The 20,041-nt window shown below is 38.3% G+C and overlaps 1 protein-coding gene across 1 annotated transcript in view; it reads right to left on the bottom strand.

Moving 5' to 3' along the window:
- LOC145497952 (phosphoglycerate kinase 2-like) overlaps window positions 1-20,041 on the bottom strand; it is an 89,413-nt gene that overhangs the window by 12,130 nt on the left and 57,242 nt on the right. The window contains exons 10-12 of the mRNA XM_081477830.1: window positions 12,076-12,120; window positions 11,663-11,739; window positions 865-965 (exon numbers count right to left, since the gene is read on the bottom strand). Coding sequence (XP_081333956.1) covers window positions 865-965; window positions 11,663-11,739; window positions 12,076-12,120 — 223 coding nt within the window. The remainder of the gene's footprint in view (window positions 1-864; window positions 966-11,662; window positions 11,740-12,075; window positions 12,121-20,041) is intronic.

The following is a 20,041-nucleotide window of genomic DNA, read 5'->3' as shown; positions in this document are numbered from 1 at the left end:
GTCAGCGGATACCTTGCTTTACAGGTGTTAATAGACAAATTTGGCTAACACACACGTGACATTGAATTGGGAATTTACATTGGGTGAAAACGAGGCTCCCTTAAAATTTTCTTTATTATGGCAGCCGCTTGTACTTGTTGTGTGAATCATGTGCCTTGCTGTGGTTGTTTATTCAATAAAGAACAGAAATGGTCGAAATACTTGAGGAATTTTCCAAAATTTAGCTCAACAAACATGGTCTGTGTGGCTCAAGCAAGGCGGAAAAAAGAATGCTGGGGAGAAAAGCTGTATAAAGTCCTTTCGGGATGGGTATGTTTACAATGTTTACACGTGTCAACAGTCGGGGAATTTCCGTTGTCGTCGTTGTGGGTACGTGCCTGCAAGCAATACTGTCAGCCATTTTTTCTGTGAGAACATTTATTAGTACGTGCTCTGCTTGGTTGCCCTTCGAGCTGCCAGAGCTCCCCTATTGCATTTTGTGGTGTAACAAGCATCCTTGCCTACATTCCACTGCGGAGCCCACTTCATGTAAGACCGTATTATTTATGGTCTTTCTCATTTGGTATGTATGACCAAAATTATAGTTGATAATTTTTCTTTTTTCTTTTTGTACTTATAATCATATTACTTTGCAGTCAATTTAAATAAAAGATGGAATTTTGGAAGGCTAGTATGCTATGAAATGATCTTTGAACTTTAGTACCCAGATTTACAAAAAGAAAGCTCTCAGACGAAAAAGACAAGCAAGAAATTTGTTTGAACGAGAGAATGCCTCCAGTTACCATGTGCTTTTATCTCTATTTTGCTACCCTCGTGTACTGGTAGTTGCAAGTTTTAATTTGTTAGTATTAATCCTGCACACACCTATAATAGATACTCCACCAGCTTTTGTTGCTGCAACAACTGCATCCATAACACCTTTGGTTCCTGATTCAAATTTAGCCATCTCGAACACACCCATGGGACTGCAAAATACACAATTAAACTTTCAATGTAAGTCTACTTCACAAAATGAGTGAATATCAAGCTGCACTAAGGAGACAGATTTAATCTTGTGTCTAAAAGTTAGCCATTTTAGTACTTAGTTTCCAAAAAGGTTTCAAACATTGCCGGTTATACAGTCATATAAATACAGTTATGGTTTTGCCATTGATACCTGCAATTTACATTCCAAAACATTTATGGCAGTGATGAAAAAATGACAAAACTGCAGTTCAGATCTCAAGTTAGCTATAATTCAGAACATTGCCATGTACAAGTGAGCCCGAATTTCCTAGTATGCAGTCTTTGACTAATCAAATGGTCAGTTCACTTACAACAACTACACAAATGATAGTCAAGAGGCTTTTCAAGCCAACTCATGATATTTGAAACGGGCATGTTTCATGCGTGGCAAAGCATACATGTATATTTTACAACAATCATTAATTAATTTGCAAATAATCATTTGAGCTCTTTTGATTGTTTCTACTGATAAAGTAACAAGTTATGTGAATGTGTTATGTTCAAGTACACAGTACTTCATAGATAAAAAACTATTAATAATCAAGTTAATTTCCATCAAATGAGACCAAATCCACATTTTATTTTACATGTCTTCGCCTTTAGAATTACCCTAGCGAGTCGAGGGCCGTTCTGATATTGATGTTTCTGTCCTTAGGACTTGAGTTATTACAAACATCTTCACCCCTTCATGTACTAAAAAACAATCCTTCCATCAGAGAACCACTCACGCGAGAGCAGGCCCCATACTGACCAAAATGGCGAATCGTTAACGTTTTAGATCTACAAACCATGCGCTTTGACAGATGAATTTTATGAGTACATGCCAAGTGATCTCCTGACCTCAGTGGAAAGTGACAAACCCCCCATCCAACCTCTAAACATATCCAGGAACAGATAACGTCAGACTGTAACATGGCTAGTAAAACAAGTCATCTGGTGAGCAAATAGAGTGATTTCCAACCAAAAACAACTGTCATTTGAATCAGTAGTCGCTCACTCTGTGAATCATTTAAGCCCACAGTTGCAATCAATCAATCAATCAATCAGCGGTTGATAGCTAATTATAACATTACAGAAGTTTTTCTTCATGAATAATTAATCAGGTGCAGTTTGGCAAAAGGGTAAGAATTCAGCTGGGTAATCTGCAGTTGGCATTTGAAGGTCGTGGGTTTGAATTGTAGTGTGGGACTTTTTTTCCGCGTCAATAGTAATGTAATTATGTAACTGAGAAAATGAGATGATATGGAAATTTGAAATAATTCAAGACCAACAGAGCCGAACAAGCCAAATGAACTACTACTGGTAAATATATAGATTTAACACTTGAAGCGCGTGTAGATTTTTCCTTGTTCTTTCATCTACTGGCGAGCCAAACAAACCAAATGAGCTACTCAAATATATAGACCTAAGACTTAATGCACATATAGATTATTCCCCGTTCTTTCATCTACTGGTGCGGCAAACAAGCCAAACGAGCCACTAAATACATAGGCCAAAGGCTCAACACACAATATATTTTGTAACATTTTGCTAATGACACTGGAGTATGTTCATAATGTATGATTTGTGTTAACTGTAGAAGTACTTTAGCGTGCTTGCAGGTGTGATGAATCCCTAGGGGCTGTTAGGCTATTTAAGATTTTGTAAGTTATGCAAGAGCCACTAAAAGGCATCTCTTTCAAGTTTGCTTTATTTGTTATGCTGTCAGATACTGAACGAGCGAGCGTTCCTGCTTTGATTGCTGAATCCTTCAAGGAGGGAGATCCTGTTCATACGACTGCTTCAGGATCATCGGGCTCGACGTTGTCCAATGCTGAGACTTTGCAGTTGTTTTCTCAGCTTTTGGATGTTAAGTTTGACCAGAAGTTCGCAGCATTCAAACGTGATCTAGAGGAGAAAGAAACTGCCACTCAGTCCCAGCTGAAGAAGCTGAAAATGGAATCCAAGGCTTCCAGTTCTTTTAACTTCAAAGGAAACAAAGTACAATATGAGTTCAACAGCTCTCTGCTTGATGCAATAGACGGGGCTATCAAGACCATCTCAAAAGGAAACCTTTCAGCAGCTAATTCAGAGCTTGAAAGAATGAAAACTCTCATTACTAAACGCAACAAGTTAATTTGTTTTGCAGACAAGAGCCCCGCTTATTGGACAGCTGTTGAAGAATATGAATCCAACGAATTTGCAGACCATCCAGAGGACGAGAAAAAACTGCGATCAGCCGAGAGAAGAGTGCTCGTCAAGATTCGGGAGAAGAAGCGTAAAAATGGATCTAGCCGGTCCAACTCTACAACTACCCACCCTAACACCAGCGAACATCCATCTTCTGGTTTGTCCACTGGCAATTCGTTTTCTCCTAATCAGCCGTTTTTTTGCACGCAGTCCTTTCGTGGACGTCAACCTCAACCTGCAGACAAGTGCTTTAGCTGCAGACAGAGAGGCCACTGGGTGAACTCTTCCTCCTGCCCAAGCCATTTTAGGGGAACTGCTGCAGCCGTCCCAAGCAGTAAAAACACGAACTGACGATAATTACCGAGCCGTTTTCCAGAGACTAGGGCAAGATGAGTATGATTTAATTGATTTAGCCAAACGTGTAGGAGACTGACCCAGTTGAACTTACTGGTAACTTTGCTGAATCATCTGATTCACTTGACAGTTGTTCTAGCACTGATTATCGGGACGAAATGCCTATTGTTAAGGTTAAAGGCAATCTTAAACTTAATGTAGCTTTTTGGGAGCATATAAGTGCTTCTTGCTTTATTCGCGATACCATTTCAGACAGGTATAAGATTCCTTTTATTTACACCCCATCATCAACTCATTTTTCAAATAATCGCTCAGCCATTCAGTATAGTGATTTTGTTGGGCTGTCCATTTCTGATCTCCTGGCCACAGGTTCAGTAGTTGAATGCCAGTCTGCCCATACTGTAGTTAACCCCTTATCAGTTTCTATACAGTCTAATGGTAAGAAAAGGCTTATTTGGATTTATGGCTCCCTAATTATTTTGTTATGAAATCCAAGGTGAAATTCGAAGACGCTACAACCATGCTTTTTAGCTTTGTCGATAGTTCCCAGAATTGGCGTATTTCATTCGATATCAAATCTGGTTGTCATTATATTGACATTTTTCCACCGGACCAAGAGTTTTTAGGCTTTTCCTGGTCCAAGGATAGGTTAATTCACTTGTACAAATTTACTGTTTTACCATTCGGCCTTTCCACTCGCCCTTATATATTTACCAAAGTCATGAAGCCCTCAGTGTGTTACTGGCGTCTTCAGGCTTTCAGAATAGCTGTATATTTGGATGATGGTTTAGGTGTGTGTCCTACATTCGCTGACTGTTGCTCCCAGTCCATGGTCGTTAAATTGGATTTGTTCTGTGCTGGTTTTGTGGCAAATACCCAGAAAAGCATCTGGGCTCCAGTACAGTCTCTTTGCTGGTTAGGCTATTGCTGGGATTTAAAGGATAACTTGCTGACTGTGCCTGAGGACAAAATTGACAAGTTACTCACGAGCATCAACAATGCATTCTGTCAGAGTAGTCTATCTGCAAGGCAGCTGGCTTCTGTCATGGGTAGTATTATTTTGAATGTGCTTGTTTTCCGTAATGTGTGTAACTTATGACTAAGAGTCTTCACAGGGCTCTTGACCATAGAGAAGGGTGGGAGTCTCAAGTTGATTTGGATCTCTGCACTTGCAAGGAGTTAGAGTACCGGAAGACTGTTTCTCATCTCAATTTCAGGTGTTTTGCAGACGCTGTTCGCAGACCATTTCACATTGTTTATTCGGATGCTAGTGCTGTTGGATCGGATGTGCTGCTATTATTGCCATTGACGACATGCCTGTTTTGCACAAAAACTAGGATTCTTCACAGATGAAACAGAGTTCCACGTAGAGAGAACTCCACTGTGTTAGTTTTGCATTAAAGAGTTTTGCACATCTTTCAAGGTGCTCTGTTAAGTGGCTTACTGTCAACCAGGCTGTTCCTTTGATTGTCAATTCTGGTAGTATGAATGGCATTTGCATCAATTTGCAGTTGGTCTCTTCTTCTACTTCCTCTTCATCATCATTGTCGGGGAGAAACTTCTTTCGTATTTGTCTGCTTAACAGGAATTTCCGTTTCACCACTGCTGACTTGGTCACTTCGTCAAAATCCATGCCATCTTCCTCAATAGAGCGTTGAAGAGTCTTCATGACTTTACGGTGTATTGCGTCGTGTTTGATATGGTGAGTGCATTTTAGAAGCTCTAAGTAAGTCCTTCGTAGCCTTCTTCTACTTTCAGGTAATAGGGCATTGAAAGCAGCATTTTCAGCATAATTTTGGGATTTTCCCTTATCCAGGAACTGCCGGACTTCTTTCAGGTAGGATTCTTTGAGATCTTCCCTGACATTTTGATGTAACGGATTCCACGGATCTGGTTCATCATTGTCTGCTTCTTCTTCCTCTTCGGAGCTGCTACTATCCTCCTCTTTTCCTGTTACTCTTCAGGCTCCTCTTCTTCCACCTCCTCTTCCTCTTCTACATTTTCATCATTATCTTCCACCGGGCCAAAAATACGCGTTGAACGATCATCCATGATTCTCGTTGATCTTCACCCAGGACAAAGTGCTTCAAACAAGCCGAGTCGATTAAACTGATCTTTAATATACCATTTTAATCAAGGATCAGACATTCTCTCCAGGACCGTGTACCCAAACGATCGTGCAGTCACTTTTTGATAGGCGTCCATTATGTCTTGTCAGCAAGTGGGAAAAGCTTAAAGCAGTAAATTCTTCATCCCTAATTGATCTCTTGGATTTTGAAGGCTACGATGTAGTGGGCGTTCCTGGAAATACTCTTGGTGTATTTGCCTGGTGGAAACATGTCCTGGCACAAGTACAACATGGTGATATTTTGATGATGAGAGTGTTTGGTGATCAAGTCTAGCAACGCTTTGTCCTCACCTCCCTCTGCCATCAGATCGTCTAATACGAGGAATCCACCCTTCGGAAACCATAACTTGAGATGGTCTGACTCTGGAATCCCTTTGTGAAATTGCACACCAGCATCTTCCATGTCTCACAATCCATCTTGCCATGCCCCGTAGCAATAAAGAATCGTAGGGGGAGGGTTTAAAAACAATTCTTCCAAGTGATCCAAGAGTAACGATTCAGTAAAACAAGTCTTGCCACAACCAGAAGGGCCCACGACCAAAATACTGGAGGGTGTCTTGAGCTGAAATGCTTCCCCCATTTCTATTTCACTAGGGATCCCATGATGCTTTTCGGTAGGATATGGGATCTTTGGGATATCCTCTGGTGTTTTTTTCCTTTGACAACTATCTTTCTCGTGACAGATTCTATTGTCTTCATGGGTAAAGAGTCTCTGGCAATAATGGCACAATAAGGACATGTTTCACTCACATGCTCCTTACTTCAAATGAATTAAGGCAGTTGAAGCATTATTTTTATTCTTGGCCGATAATTATTGGTGATTTAGTTGATTGTTACAGTTGAACAATTGATTATCCGGACTATTCGATTATCCCGACTTTTTTCTTTGGTCCCAAATTTTTCATGAATATTAATTAGTTGAGATCTTGAAAACTCAAAGTCACAAAAAGCACAATAATCCTTTCAAAAGACTGTTGAAACAGTGTGCGCTTTTCAAAATTTGTAAGTGCGATGAGACAAAGAAATAGTCTGATGCTTTCAGCTGATATATGATTGGCTCAATTGTTTTGTTACCAAGGGAATTTCATGCTTGATTAGTTCCTTCTGCGTGGGTTATGTAAACACACGAGCGAGTGATCGTAAACTCAAATCAAAAACATGTCTATGAAGTGAAAGCGAGTCGTTCTATCGATGAAAGATAAGCAGATAATTATTTCGTTTGGATAAAGGAGAGAAAGGAACAAATTTAGCTCAAGAATTTGGCATAAGCAAGCAGATCTCTGACAAACGGAAGAACAAAGGCAAGATCCTAAAATTTACTGACAGCATCGAGACAAGCGAAGGATTAAAACGAAAGTCCCTGATCAAGCTACAAGTCTTAATTTGAAGCAAACAAACTTGCTTGAACATTTTAGACCTTTGTAAATACCTGAACTGAAGGTTTTTATTTGTAAATACATGCAAACTGTGTAGATTTCACAATTAAAATGTTTTCTTTGCTGTATACCTTTTGTTTACATTTCTATCTCATTAATAAACATGTTTTCGATTATCCAGACTATTTACCGAGGTCCTGACGAGTCCGGATAATCGAGGTTCGACTGTACAATCATGCAAGAAAGGGAAAACAAAGGACTTGAGGAGGAGGAAGAAGAGCAGGTGGAGGAGAAGGAGGAGGAGAAGGAGATGGCGGAGGAAGAGGAAAGAAGAAGAGGTGGAAGAGGAGGAGGAGAAGGAAGAAGAGGAGGTGGAAGAGAAGGAGGAGGAGGTGAAGGAGAAGGAAGAAGAAGAGGAGGTGGAAGAGAAGGAGGAGGAGGTGAAGGAGAAGGAAGAAGAAGAGGAGGTGGAGGAGGAGGTGGAGGAAGAGGAGGAAGAGGAGAAGGAGGAGGAATAGGAGGAAGAGGAGGAGGTGGAGGACGAGGAAAGGAAGAGGTGAAAGAGGAGGACAAGAAGGTGGAGGAGGATGAAAAGAGGAGGAGGAGGTGGAGGATGAGCAGGAAAAGGGGGAAGTAGAGGAGGAGAAGAAGGGGGTGGAGGAGAAGGACGAGGTAAAGGAAGAGGCGGGAGAGGAGGTGGACAAGAAATAGGAGGAGAAGGGGAGGTGAACGAGGAGGAGGAGAGGAGGAGAAGATGGAGGAAGAAGAGGTGGAGGAGAAAGAGGTGGAAGAGGAGGAGGAGGAGAAGGTGGAGGAAAAGGAGGAGGAGGAGGAGGAAGCAGAGGAGGAGAAGGAGGAGGAGGTGGAGGAGGAGGAAGAGAAAGAGGAAGAGGCAGAAGAGGAGGAGGTGGAGGAGAAAGAGAATGAGGAGATGGAGGAGGAGGAAGAGGTGGAAGAGGAAGAGGAGGAGGAAAAAATGGAGGAGAAGGAGGAGGAGGAGGATGATGAGAAGAAAAAGGAGGAGGTGGAGAAGGACAAGGAGGAGGAGGTGGAGGAGAAGAACGAGGAGGAAGAAGAGGTGGAAGAGGAGGAGGACATGAAGGAGGAGGAAGAGAAAGAGGTGGAGGAGGAAAAAGAGGAGGAAGAGGAGGAGGAAGTGGAGGAGGAGGTATAGGAGAAGGAGGAGGAGGAAAAGGAGGAGACGGAGGAGGAGGTTGAGGAGAAGGAGGAGGAGGAGAAAAGTGTTTGATAGTGTTGACAAGGTTGGGTACTTTAAGAAGGTTGAATAGGGTCAATTCATGCCTCTCACGTTTGTGCTTTCAGCCGATCTGGTTTTCTTTACAAGATCTTACCAACTTCAGTGCAACAAACAGAGACAGCTAACAATGTCAACAACATCTCACTCAAAACCCTACTATGACAATCAACACACAAAACTATAACACTCTTGTCTGATAATTTCCAGGTCAAATGCATATTATTCTTTGTAAGGCTTGGCCTTTCTCCTGCCAAGCCCCACTCTTGCAAATTCAATCAATGAATATCCCCTCTCTCTTATCTCATGCTCTCATGGGTAAAACAGGTAATAAATAAGAATTGTGGGTTCACCCTTCCCTTCAAAACGTCTAATTTATAGTACATTAATAGTTACTGCATGTTATTTTGAGAACTACCCAGGGATTTTATGTAGCATGATATTTTTATTTTACATACAATAAACCAAAGACCTTCATTGATGTAGAAAAAGCTCCCCTCCTCTAAAGGTCTTTCACAACTGAACATATTTCTCGTCAAAAAAAGGCGCAACACTGCGACAATGGTACAGAGTGAGGTAATAGTGGCGCTAATGGACTCACGTAAGCAGACTATCTATTGCCTAAACACACTAACAGTGTTGCAGGCGTAACTGGGGAAGGGGTAGGGAGCGGGAGGCAAAAAAAGCGAGAAAGAAAGGTTAACAGCACTCTATCCCGATAAAGGCACCTGTTTCCAATAGGCATCCCAGTTTAATTTCCTCAACCTGTAAAATTCAAAAAAGCAAAACAGACGCTATGCACACACAAGTATGCAGTGCGGACCTATTTTTTCCTAGGTGTAACAGCTGACATGGATTATTCCACAAATTTGAGTGCTAACCAGGCCAGTTACACTCTCATGATTGCCCAGCCAGGTCAACTCCATCAAAACCCCAAAGAAAGAAAATTGGAAAGCTTTAGTTGCCTTCCCCAAGGAAACTATTATCTGTTGACCAGGCTGTTGATCCTTAATTTCAATATATCAAGTCACCTATTACAACTCATTTATTGAAGTATAATGTAATGCTTTTCCTGTGTTTTCACAAAGTAGTTCTTTTATCATTCATAAGAACAAAATTATCAACAAGGAAGTTAATCTCAATTGTGCAAGTTCTAGGGAAGAGAGACCCTTTTAACTTTGGATTTAAATAAGCGAAAAGTTACAAGGATAGTAATACATATCCTGTGTGGGTCATAGCATGAACAGGCTCTCTATTTGAGTGAAGAGAACAGAGGAAGCCAATTCTTGCCAGCCTGAATATCTACCTACCAATTTATTCCTTATACTCAATTGAGGAACCTGTTCATTATTTCTTATTAATAATTTATAAACTTTCACGAAGCGTCATCTGTTAGGAAACTCTTTATTTTAGTCAATAGTGGGGGTTGTTGGATATCACTAGAGAGGTCCACAGGTTCACAAATCACAAAAACTTTAAGCAGCTTTATTGAAGACAGTAACCCTCTCTGAAGTCTTCATTAGATATATAAGAAATTATAAATGGCAACAGTCTTATCTTTCTCATGTCAACTTCCAAACCAACAAACATTCATCGGCTAAGTATCTCTTTTCTTTTAGTTCCACTCAAACCACAAACATGTATTATGATTCTTTCACACATACTTGGGATCCTTGCACATGATCCTTACTTAGATTGTAACCTGACATAACAAAGTCACGCAATGAACACAATTAATTACCCAATAGTCTCCAAAGGGGTATTTATTTAAAATATAAGGAACTATTTCCCTTTTCACCTTCCTAAAGGCTCCCCAGGTAAAACAAAAATCACTTTCAAATTACCAGCAACTAACAGAACCACTTGAAAGATATTAGTACAACTCAAAGTATATTTTAATGGTGAAACATTGGGACTAACTGTACAGACTACACAAGAAAAAGACATTATTTTAATGAACATCTTCCCCTTATATATGACTACACATTGCATTTAAAACCAGTATATAAGAACCAATTTTTTTAAGAACCTGTTAGGCAAAGATTTTCTTTAAAACCCCCTCATGTTGAAACCTGTATGGTCCTGTATGTACCTTCAGGACCAAGCAATCTGGCATTCAGGAATTATAATTGTTGTGTTCTAAAATATTTTAGCTTTGTTTTGTTTATGTTTCCTCTGCATTAATACAAATAAAATAACTTGGAGAGGGTTTGTACTTGTTTAGATTGCAGCTCATTTAGACATTATATGCATATTTTATATTGACAACAGACAATTTCCTTCCACCAACAAAAAATGTATATATATTTTTAAGAAAATGGGAACCTGGTCAAAGAACCTTAATAACTTAATTTTCCAGTAAGCAACAATTATATAAGAAACTTTTGCTAAGCTGGTTTTCATTGCACTTTCTACATGACCATGGGGTAATCTTCATATGGAAGGATACCACATTCTGTGTAAATTACAAAGATCCAAAGACACAACTTGACCACTATGGAGAGCCCGTTTTAACTTTGGAATCTTTTTCTTTTATATCAATAACTAATGAAGAATGACTGACTATCACCGGAAATACAATCGGAAATGTTTGTGTTCAGCTCGCAATGATAAGTCTCCTTTACCTTTGGTTTGCAGCTAGTGAGTAAAGAAATCAAATAAAACCAAACATTCACAATGCTACAAATCTTCTACGTACATGTATGCAGACATGAGGAAACAGCGAAACCCTTCTTTCAGCTATTTTGTTCACCAAACTTACATTCTCTTGGTGGCAAACGAAGTATATAATCCTAAACTGAGAGGACGATTAAGTTTTCTTTTCTTTTTCAAAACACGGTGGACATTTAATTAAGGCAAGTTACACAAGTATTTGTATATCGACCTTTCACCGACACACATGCCGCTAAATACAGGAATTGCACCCTATCAAAGAGCTAACCATTCCCAGACATGAAGGGATGCCTTGATGTTGATGCCACGAGAGTCTTGTTGTGGCATGATGACATCGTGAAAAATTTTGAGGTATTAGTTTCAATAGCAAAGCATTATCAGAAGACATTCATTCCTCCTCTGGACTAATACAGTGATTTCAGGAGCTTTATTTATTGGTCAGTGGAATTACTCCAAAAAGTTTAAAGATGATGAAAGGACATCATTTGCATATCATTTGCATAATCTGCACCACAACTAAAATCGTATAGATTACTTGTGCACTCTCCAGGTTAAAAAGGGTTACAACCCATCGACCCCAACAAACTGCTATCATTCCCTCTAGCTATGTCATCACTCGATAAAAAGCAATGTGGCAGTTTAAGATTATCGCTCGGCCAATTTTCTTTTTAGTGTACTTTAAAACATGTAGATTGTACTTGCCCATTCCACACGATTGTCTTAGCTCGTTCCACGGCTTGGACAAATATCTTGAGACTTTCTGGACCAATGTCTAATCCCTTGGGAATTACATACAGATATGAGTGTTACTACCTTGACTTACACATTCTAGAACTCTTAATACCATTCGACCTTTGAAAGAAAAGAAGCAAACAATGGCCAATTCATCCTCAGTTTTTTATCTGTACAAAACACTTTATGAAATAAATTCAGGCCTATTGAAGTCTTGGGAGGAATATCCTCCAGGCCTCTAAAAGAAATATTGGGAGAAATACAGGAATAACAACAAACTTTCAAACTGATCTTCAGGCAATCCTTTCATGGATGCAATAACTGTACATGCACATGTAAAACATATCTAAACATCACCAACAGGGCAAAAAGTGATCATTTACCATCCAATCTGTTGGAATTCCAGATTCTAAAGTGGCACTCCCAACCTGCAGTAATATAAAAGAAACATCGACAACAACAATTTATTTCAGTATTCCTATATGAGTACATGGTGTTACCATATAATATAACTAATTCTTCCCCTGCACTGTTATGCAATAAGAAGATAATTCGAAAACCATTCAGTGGATAAAGTCAAGAAATTATGATGTTATAGGAGATAAATAAAGAAGACACTTCTCCAAGTTTTACGTCTTTACATTTTCCCAAACTTCAGATTTTGTCCAAATATTTTGCACAAATTTGTAGAGCCCAGTATGGAGACGCAAAGTTGGTGTACACATCTGGAACTTACTTTGGCTATCTAGGCATCTGATCATCTGAACTGAACAAGCAAACATTTAAATAAGCACTTTTCCTATCACTTTCACTTCTAACAGGGCTAAAAATCATGAGATTACTTTTAAAACATAGCGTGTGCGCTAGTCATACCTAATTCCTATCGAGTCATCATGAACGAAATCTCTATATGCGCACAGCCGTGTGTATATATAACATGACATGTGCAAGTTCAATTTAGCTGCAAAATTTCCATCGAGTTTAGCGCAAGTTCCTTTTGTTTAAGTTTCGGCAATGTGAAGATTGTTCTGAACGATCCAAACCCTACTTCCAGCCTTTGACTTTTGCTGAGCTAAGATGTTTACTTAAACTTTAGTATTTTGACTTTGTTTGTCTACATTTTCATTGAGTTTTTTGACTTTGTTTACCCACATTTTTATTATAATTAATTCAGAGAAGCGAATTTTTCATTGACAATTTTAGAAACCAGGTTAAGCGTTTTCGTTCAACTGCTGCTCAACTGCGTGTTAGGATCCTAATGATCTTCGTTTTCCTTCACAGTGCATTGTGAGAACTTTGTAGTCAATCACAAATAAAACATGTTTTAGCGCCCAATATGTTGTCGCCATGTTATAAATGAATTGGTTCATGCTTTTAGCTGTGCATATATCAAGTTATGGATGCACTTGGGAAGTTTGGAGAGCACTGAAGAAGCTAGAGTTGCTCTTGGGTATTGCCTCGAGCAACTCTTACACTTCTTTCATGCTCTCCAAACTTCCCAAGTGCATCCATAACTCGATATATGCATGCCAAGCATGAACCAATTCTTTATTAATATTTTTCGACAAACTCGCTTGTAGCTTTATGTCATAACTCTGAAATTCAAAATGTGCTTGTTTCCAAAGGAAGCAAACTGTTGAGCTTAAACGTTGTTAACAGATATAACTTTACCCCCTCTCATGCCTGATGAGGATAAAAACTTTGGTGGCTCTTTAGTTTTGGCATTTAGAAAATGATGATGTCACATGTAAACGAAGAACACAATGTAACTAACTAGATTACATGCTTACGTGACGCCATGTATCGCACGCGAGAAAGCAAGAGTAAATTAGAGCTCTTTTACCGGTTATTTATGAAGCTTTTTTGTCACTTTTTTTTGGCCCTAGGCTTAAACACATGTTTGAATGGAGTTTGAAACTATTGCTACGTATACCGAAGTGATTTAACATCTTTCAAGTGCTGAAGTGGTTTTTGTTTCTTCTTAGGGTTACTTGTGTCATTTGTGCACACGCGATTACTACTGATGTCTGGCAGGCAATCATAGCGAGCGCTAATGAGTCTCCGAAAAACTGTAGATAAAGGGGTCAACGTTATTAAAAAGATCTAGATAGCAGCAGACATGTAAAGATTTTAAGGAAAACGACCAATTTTTTAAGTTTGCAAGACATGTTTCGAAACGTCTTGCAAACTTAAAAAATTGGTCGTTTTCCTTAAAATATTAAAAAGAAAAAAGAATTTTTGATTTATCTCCTAGAACATCAAAATGATTGTATTTTCTATTTACTTCGAGCATAAGTTGTCCTAAAGGTGTCAGGAAAGTATAAAATGCATTCACGTTCAACTTCATGCAGCAAGGACAAATTGTGATATTTTCTGGGGTTTTACCAATAGACCTTTCCCACATTCCAACAAACAATGGTGCCAAGTCGGGGTCAGGGTGGACAAAAAATACAGCAAATGTATGAAAATGTCCACCACAACCTTGCTCTGTAGCTATTGTTCGTATGCACTAAAGTGGAATGCAGGAAAGGTCTATTGTATGTCTGCCGGTATTAATCCGTAATCCATGATTTCCAAGACAAAATTTATTTATTGCTTTTTTATCCAAAGGATTGTTTATTGTAATCAAAAACTCGGCCATTTGAAAATCAGTTTTGAACATTGAGTAAAACATGAAGTCCTTGTTATGTTTTATCAAATTTAGTTGATGTTGAGTCATTTTCTTTGTTGAGAGTTTATCAAACTTTGAAAAATAAATGACGGGGAGTTATTTTCAGTTAAGTTTAATGTATTTAGTTTGATTTCTTACAGATGTCAGTAACTGTTGGCATAATGCTTTTCTTGTTTTTGTTAGCCAGGTCCCTTGATATTAAACTTTGTAAACATTGTTTTGCAATACTGTCTTCCGCCTGGTTTTCTAAGTGTATCCCAAATTAAAGAACATTTATGTTGGTTATTTCTTTTAGAGGCAACCGACCAAGTTCATTTCTACAGGCCGCATCTGAACATTATTTCTTAACACCTAGATCTTGTTTACAGAAATATAGATGTGTCGTTTCAATTATATCTTTTTCCCATGAGTTGTAATAATCTTTGTTGTAAATGTTCCAAACCTCAGAACCATACATTAGAACTGAAAGATATAATGAATTAAATATTTTGTTGATAACATTGACTGGCAATTTAGGAGAATCAAGGTAACAACAAGTTGCAAAAATTGATCTTCTGGTTTTCTCCTTTAAGATCACTTTGTTTTCTTTAAAAAACCTGACCCCAAGATAAGTGTAACTATCGGCAATTTCAATTATACCTTTATTGATGTAGAAAAGATGTTTTGCAAGGGTAGATTCTCATATTTCTTTAGGAAAGTGATACCTTTTGTTTTTTTGTATTAGCTTTCATCATCCAGTCATGACAGAATTGAGAGAGTATGGACAATGCATTCTGTAGCCCAGCAGCTGAGCAAGATATAAGTGTTAGATCATCTGCATGTAGTAGACAATTTAAAGAAGAACCACTTGGCACTACTACAGGATCTGTGTCTTGTTTATTGAGAAGAAAAGGGATTTAATTTCAATAGAGATTGAAAAACATAGGAGAAGAACGGATGCAGCCTTGTTTTTGTTTTTGAACAAAGAGTTTTAATCAGGTCATAAAATTTGCCTCCTATTTTGGATCTGAGTAATTTGTAGAGTAGATTGTTGTGCCATATTGAATCATAAGCCTTTTTTTAAAGTCCATGAAACATAGCTAAAGCTTACCATTGGTTGTATGAGTGACCTCTTTGTTGATTAAAGTTCGGAGGGTAAAGATATGATCAGTTGTGCGATGATTAGGAATGAAGCCAATTTGAGCATAGTGTGAAACATGTTGATCGTGCACCTAATTTTTCAGTCTATTATTGAGTACAGCGGAGAAGAGTTTTCCAAGACAACTGTTAATGCAGATTCCCCCTATAATTTGAAGGATCCTGTTTGTCTCCTGATTTGAATATGGGAGTTAAAATACCCTTGCACCAGCCACAGGAGAAAAAACGCCAGTGATAATAAGGTTTAAGAGTTTGTAACTTGCAGTTTTTAAGTGGGGGGGAGCCCGTTTTAAGCATTTCGTTTTGTATTCTCTCGGGGCCAGGGGCTTTTCCAGATTTTACTAGTTTTATTGTGGTTTCAATTTCATGTAAAGAAAAAGGGTCATCTAAATGTTGTAAGTATCTTTCTGTTGTTCTAGGGCTGATTTCTTTTTTACAACAGATATATGGGATGCAAACAAGGAAGAGGGTTTTGGTTCCAAATGTAAGTTCTTAAAATGATCATAAAGTTTGTTGATGGGCACTTCTACAGTAAACTCATTATGTTTATAACTCTGACCATTCCCATTTACTGATGTCAGGTAACAAATGATAGTGATAATGATAATGCTAATGCAGTTGATAATGACAAAATATTGAATATATCAAGGTAACAGATCCGCAAAATTTTTAGATAATGATAATGACAAGAAACATCACACGTGCAGGTGTGATGAAATTTAATCAAAGTCCCAGTGAATGATGATTGACACGAGCTAACCTTTGGATAATAAGGAATTCCTTTTTGTATAACAAAATAGGTCCATATGTGTGGCTTACGGGCTATTCTAGTTATACAAGTTACTTTAAAGAATTCTGGGTATATTTGCTACAACTGCATTCTTTCTTAAACAAAAAAAAATGAGGAAAACCAAGTGACACATTTCCTCCTTTCACTCCTTTTCTATCTCAATCTTAAATGACGTTTCCTGCATACTAGATGAAGTAAAAGACCGTGGAAGCCTCTCTGTTGATTCTACATGAACTGCATTGCTCCAATGGATTTACACATTTTGAATTAAGCCTCTCCACGTTGTAAACTTCTTGTTGCCTGATTGAATCTGATAAAGGTTGCCCAAGACAAAAGCCGAGTCTTTTACACAACTCAGTGCTGCTAGGTTGAGTTCTCGCAGCCCTGCACAGGTGTTTGGATGACAGATCACAATAGGCTGCGAATAAGATCAAAAGGACTCTGGTTGCAGGAGAGCTGCGAAAGATCTTCAGAGCAATTGTGGAATTTCTTTATGTGGATTAAGCCATCCAATGTGATTTGAGTTCGATTATGCGAAACAGGAAGGTCGTGTAACATCAAAAACCGTGTTTTTATCAGTTCCAAACCTAAAATCAAAGAGCTCTTAGAGCCTACCTCTGAATGCAAAGGCCTTTCCCTGATTCAATTCTCACTTATGTAAGCCATTTGAAATTCCAGAACTGAAATGAAATGTACTCCTTGCCTTGTTTATATGTACTTTTGACAGGCACTGTTGAGCTTTGTCAGTGAAGAGCTTGAAACAAGGAGCGCAGTGCCTGATGGTTAGGTAGCTTGCATAGCCGGTGTTAGTAGCAAGCATTCTTGTACAACACTCAGCATTCTTGCATTCAAATATTGGGTCCAGGGCAAAAAACATTGACAAAACTTCCTCCAAATCCGTCTTATTTTTGCTCTTGTCCTAGTTTCGCACAAGCATACTTTACTTGTTCACATTAACTACAGAAACGCTTGATATACGGGTTAATGGCTAAGTTGCATTCTGATTATCTAGTGTTATATATAGGCCCACAAAACCATGGGCACCCACTCTGATGGGCCGGCCTCACTCCAGTCAAGGAGGAACTCTTGGGGATGAGGCAGTTATTGTATCACAGCTTACTATCCTCATGAAATTCTTTATTTTGTAATTGTCTTAATCCATTGGCTATCAAAAGCACTGCTAAAATCAGTCAAAGTGGCTATGAGCCACTCAACTTGGAAATGGATTGTCCGTAAAAAGTGATAATTTTGATGCGACTAACTTGAGGTTTTAATCCATAGGTTAAGTTAAAGTTAAAGCCCACTGGCAAAACACAACGGTAGCAGAAAACATGAGGAGATGTAACACCACTGAAAACACTCATGAAGTTATTGGTGATCGTCGCCCGAGACAATTATAAAGAAAGTGCAGCTTCTTGTCTGATCAGCAAAGCAAGTGCAATTGGATTCTCAATTTCATTCACATTTTTTTCGTTCTGTATTTTCCCAGCTGATATAAGTGATTTTTTTCTTTCTCTGTTGCCTTTTGAGAGATCTTAGAAATAAACAAAAATTATCCAATGTAGAGTCATAATACCACAAGGACAGCACCACGTCTCGTCCACTCTACAAAGTTAAGCCCTGTTCGGTGGGGTTCCTACTTGAATGGTTTACCAGATACGAATACCCTGTGTTGTAATAACTTCTTCTTTCTTTCTCTTTTTTTCTTCCCTTTCCAGGGTGATGTTATTGACTGCTGAACCCCCAGTCTTTTGTGATGTTTTTTTTTCTATTTATCAGCTATTTGGTTCAAATCATTTTGCTACGTCTGTATTCCTCTTTGAAGTATTTACTTACGATACTGTATATTAAATAATAGTGAAACATTTCATTCATATTCTCCTCAATTCTCTTGTCTGTTGATCGTCCAAAATTTTTAATCACAGCTTGAATCACAATTCAAAAATTCATCCAGCTCATCAATTTTGTGATTCGCAATATCTCCTCAGTTTTTGGCAATCGAGTACGGTTAAACCTGTATAAGTGGACACCTTCGGGAAATGAGCTATTTATATGATTAGCTTCTATTATATGAAAATCTATTCAACGTAGATCATTTTTGCGGTAAGATATTAAGTACCTGTATCAGAAATTCAAAGAATAACTAACTTGACACATTGCAATTGACTGTAAAACGGCCTTGGACAGTGCGATGTTCGAAATCCAGGGGATTCCTATATGAAAAGGTGGGTAGAAATCAAGGATTCTAGTCTGACTTTGGGTGTTGATGATGAAACGACACCATTCTTAGCACTCAAAGAAATAATAAAAGAAACGCTCTCATTTGTTTTCTGCTGATCTCGAGTACGCAAGTCAGGTCTACAACTACGCATAGGATCCTTTCTTGAATAGTGGCTAGTAATCAAACCTATTCCGTTTTAGGTGGTATCTTTCAGGGTCTAATGAAGTATGAGCAACACCCACATTAGTCTTCTTTAGGAATCAAATTCAAATTTTCCGACAAGTACCCCTAATCTTCTTATATGGGAGTTGCACTTGGGGTTCCAAATGTCTAACAGGAAGTGACCCAGTGAAGGCGTGATGGAGTGATGGAGTGAAGGAGTGAAGGAGTGAAGGAGTGACAGAGTGACACACTGAAATCATCCCACCACTACAACTTGGAAAATATAAATATTTTCCAAGTTAAAAATGGATTTTTTGGTTATCTTCATTGCTTTTAAAGTATTGCTAGTTAACCAAAGCTGCCCCAACAAGCTCTGGCAAACTGGGACGTTAATTATTAACTTTTTTTGTTGAAAAGAAAGTTAAGTAAAACTGCTTTTCCAACCAAAAAAGATTCCCTATTAAAAAAACAAACATGACATTCCCCACACTATATGCATTAAATGTATAACGCAATTTGTGTCAGGTTTCAAAAGGTCCAGTGGAATCATTGTGCAAATAAATTGCTATTGTGAAATATCAGAGAAATAAAATCAAATATTAAAAGATTCCTTTTACTGTTCTTCTGTTGAATTTGCCATTTCTTACCATAACTGTGGATGTATTTTGTTTTGTGATTTACAGCACGATACCTCTTTTACTGGCTTTTGATTCTCTAATGAAGTGTACATCTGTTTAAATTCTATGGAATAAAAATTCACAGAAGGAAAGTTTCAAGCTTCTCAAAGTCCTTCTAGCAAAGAGCTAACTTTACTATGTTCCATATAATTGATTAGGGTTGAACACTTATACTATACGCTGCTATTTTGAAACATGATAATGATACTCACGTACTGAGCTCTACCTGTCGCTATATGTGTTACACTTTGAACCAAAAACAGATTACGTATTGAATCATGGATGAAAATGGATTGGTCTAGAGAACGTAGTCTAATAAAAAAGATGAATTGGTGGATTGGGAGTATTGAAAGTTATGTGTAATGTTGAAGAATCCATGACAAGGCAAATGATAGGTCCACAGAGCATACATGGGCCCGCTTACATTTACTTGATATAACTAAGTTTATAGTTGATAATTTTTGAAATGACTCTTTGAAAGCTCAAGTACTAGATGTACAGTGTAACTAGGCAAGCATACAAAAATCAAATTACAAGCTGTTTACACAGACTGGTTATAAATTTTAAAATGGAATATAAATTGACACCCAGTCGGAGGACTTAGTCTGCAGTGCATTCTGGGTTGAGGTACTGGTAATTTGGTTGTGGTCCTTCTTCAGTTAACATTCAAGTGCTGCATTATGAAATGGCT

This window comes from Orbicella franksi, chromosome 9 (assembly GCF_964199315.1).
Source record: "Orbicella franksi chromosome 9, jaOrbFran1.1, whole genome shotgun sequence".
In the NCBI taxonomy this organism is placed as follows: Eukaryota; Metazoa; Cnidaria; class Anthozoa; order Scleractinia; family Merulinidae; genus Orbicella; species Orbicella franksi.
The sequence above is the reverse complement of the archived record's forward strand: the minus strand, read 5'-3'. Positions and strand labels throughout refer to the sequence as shown.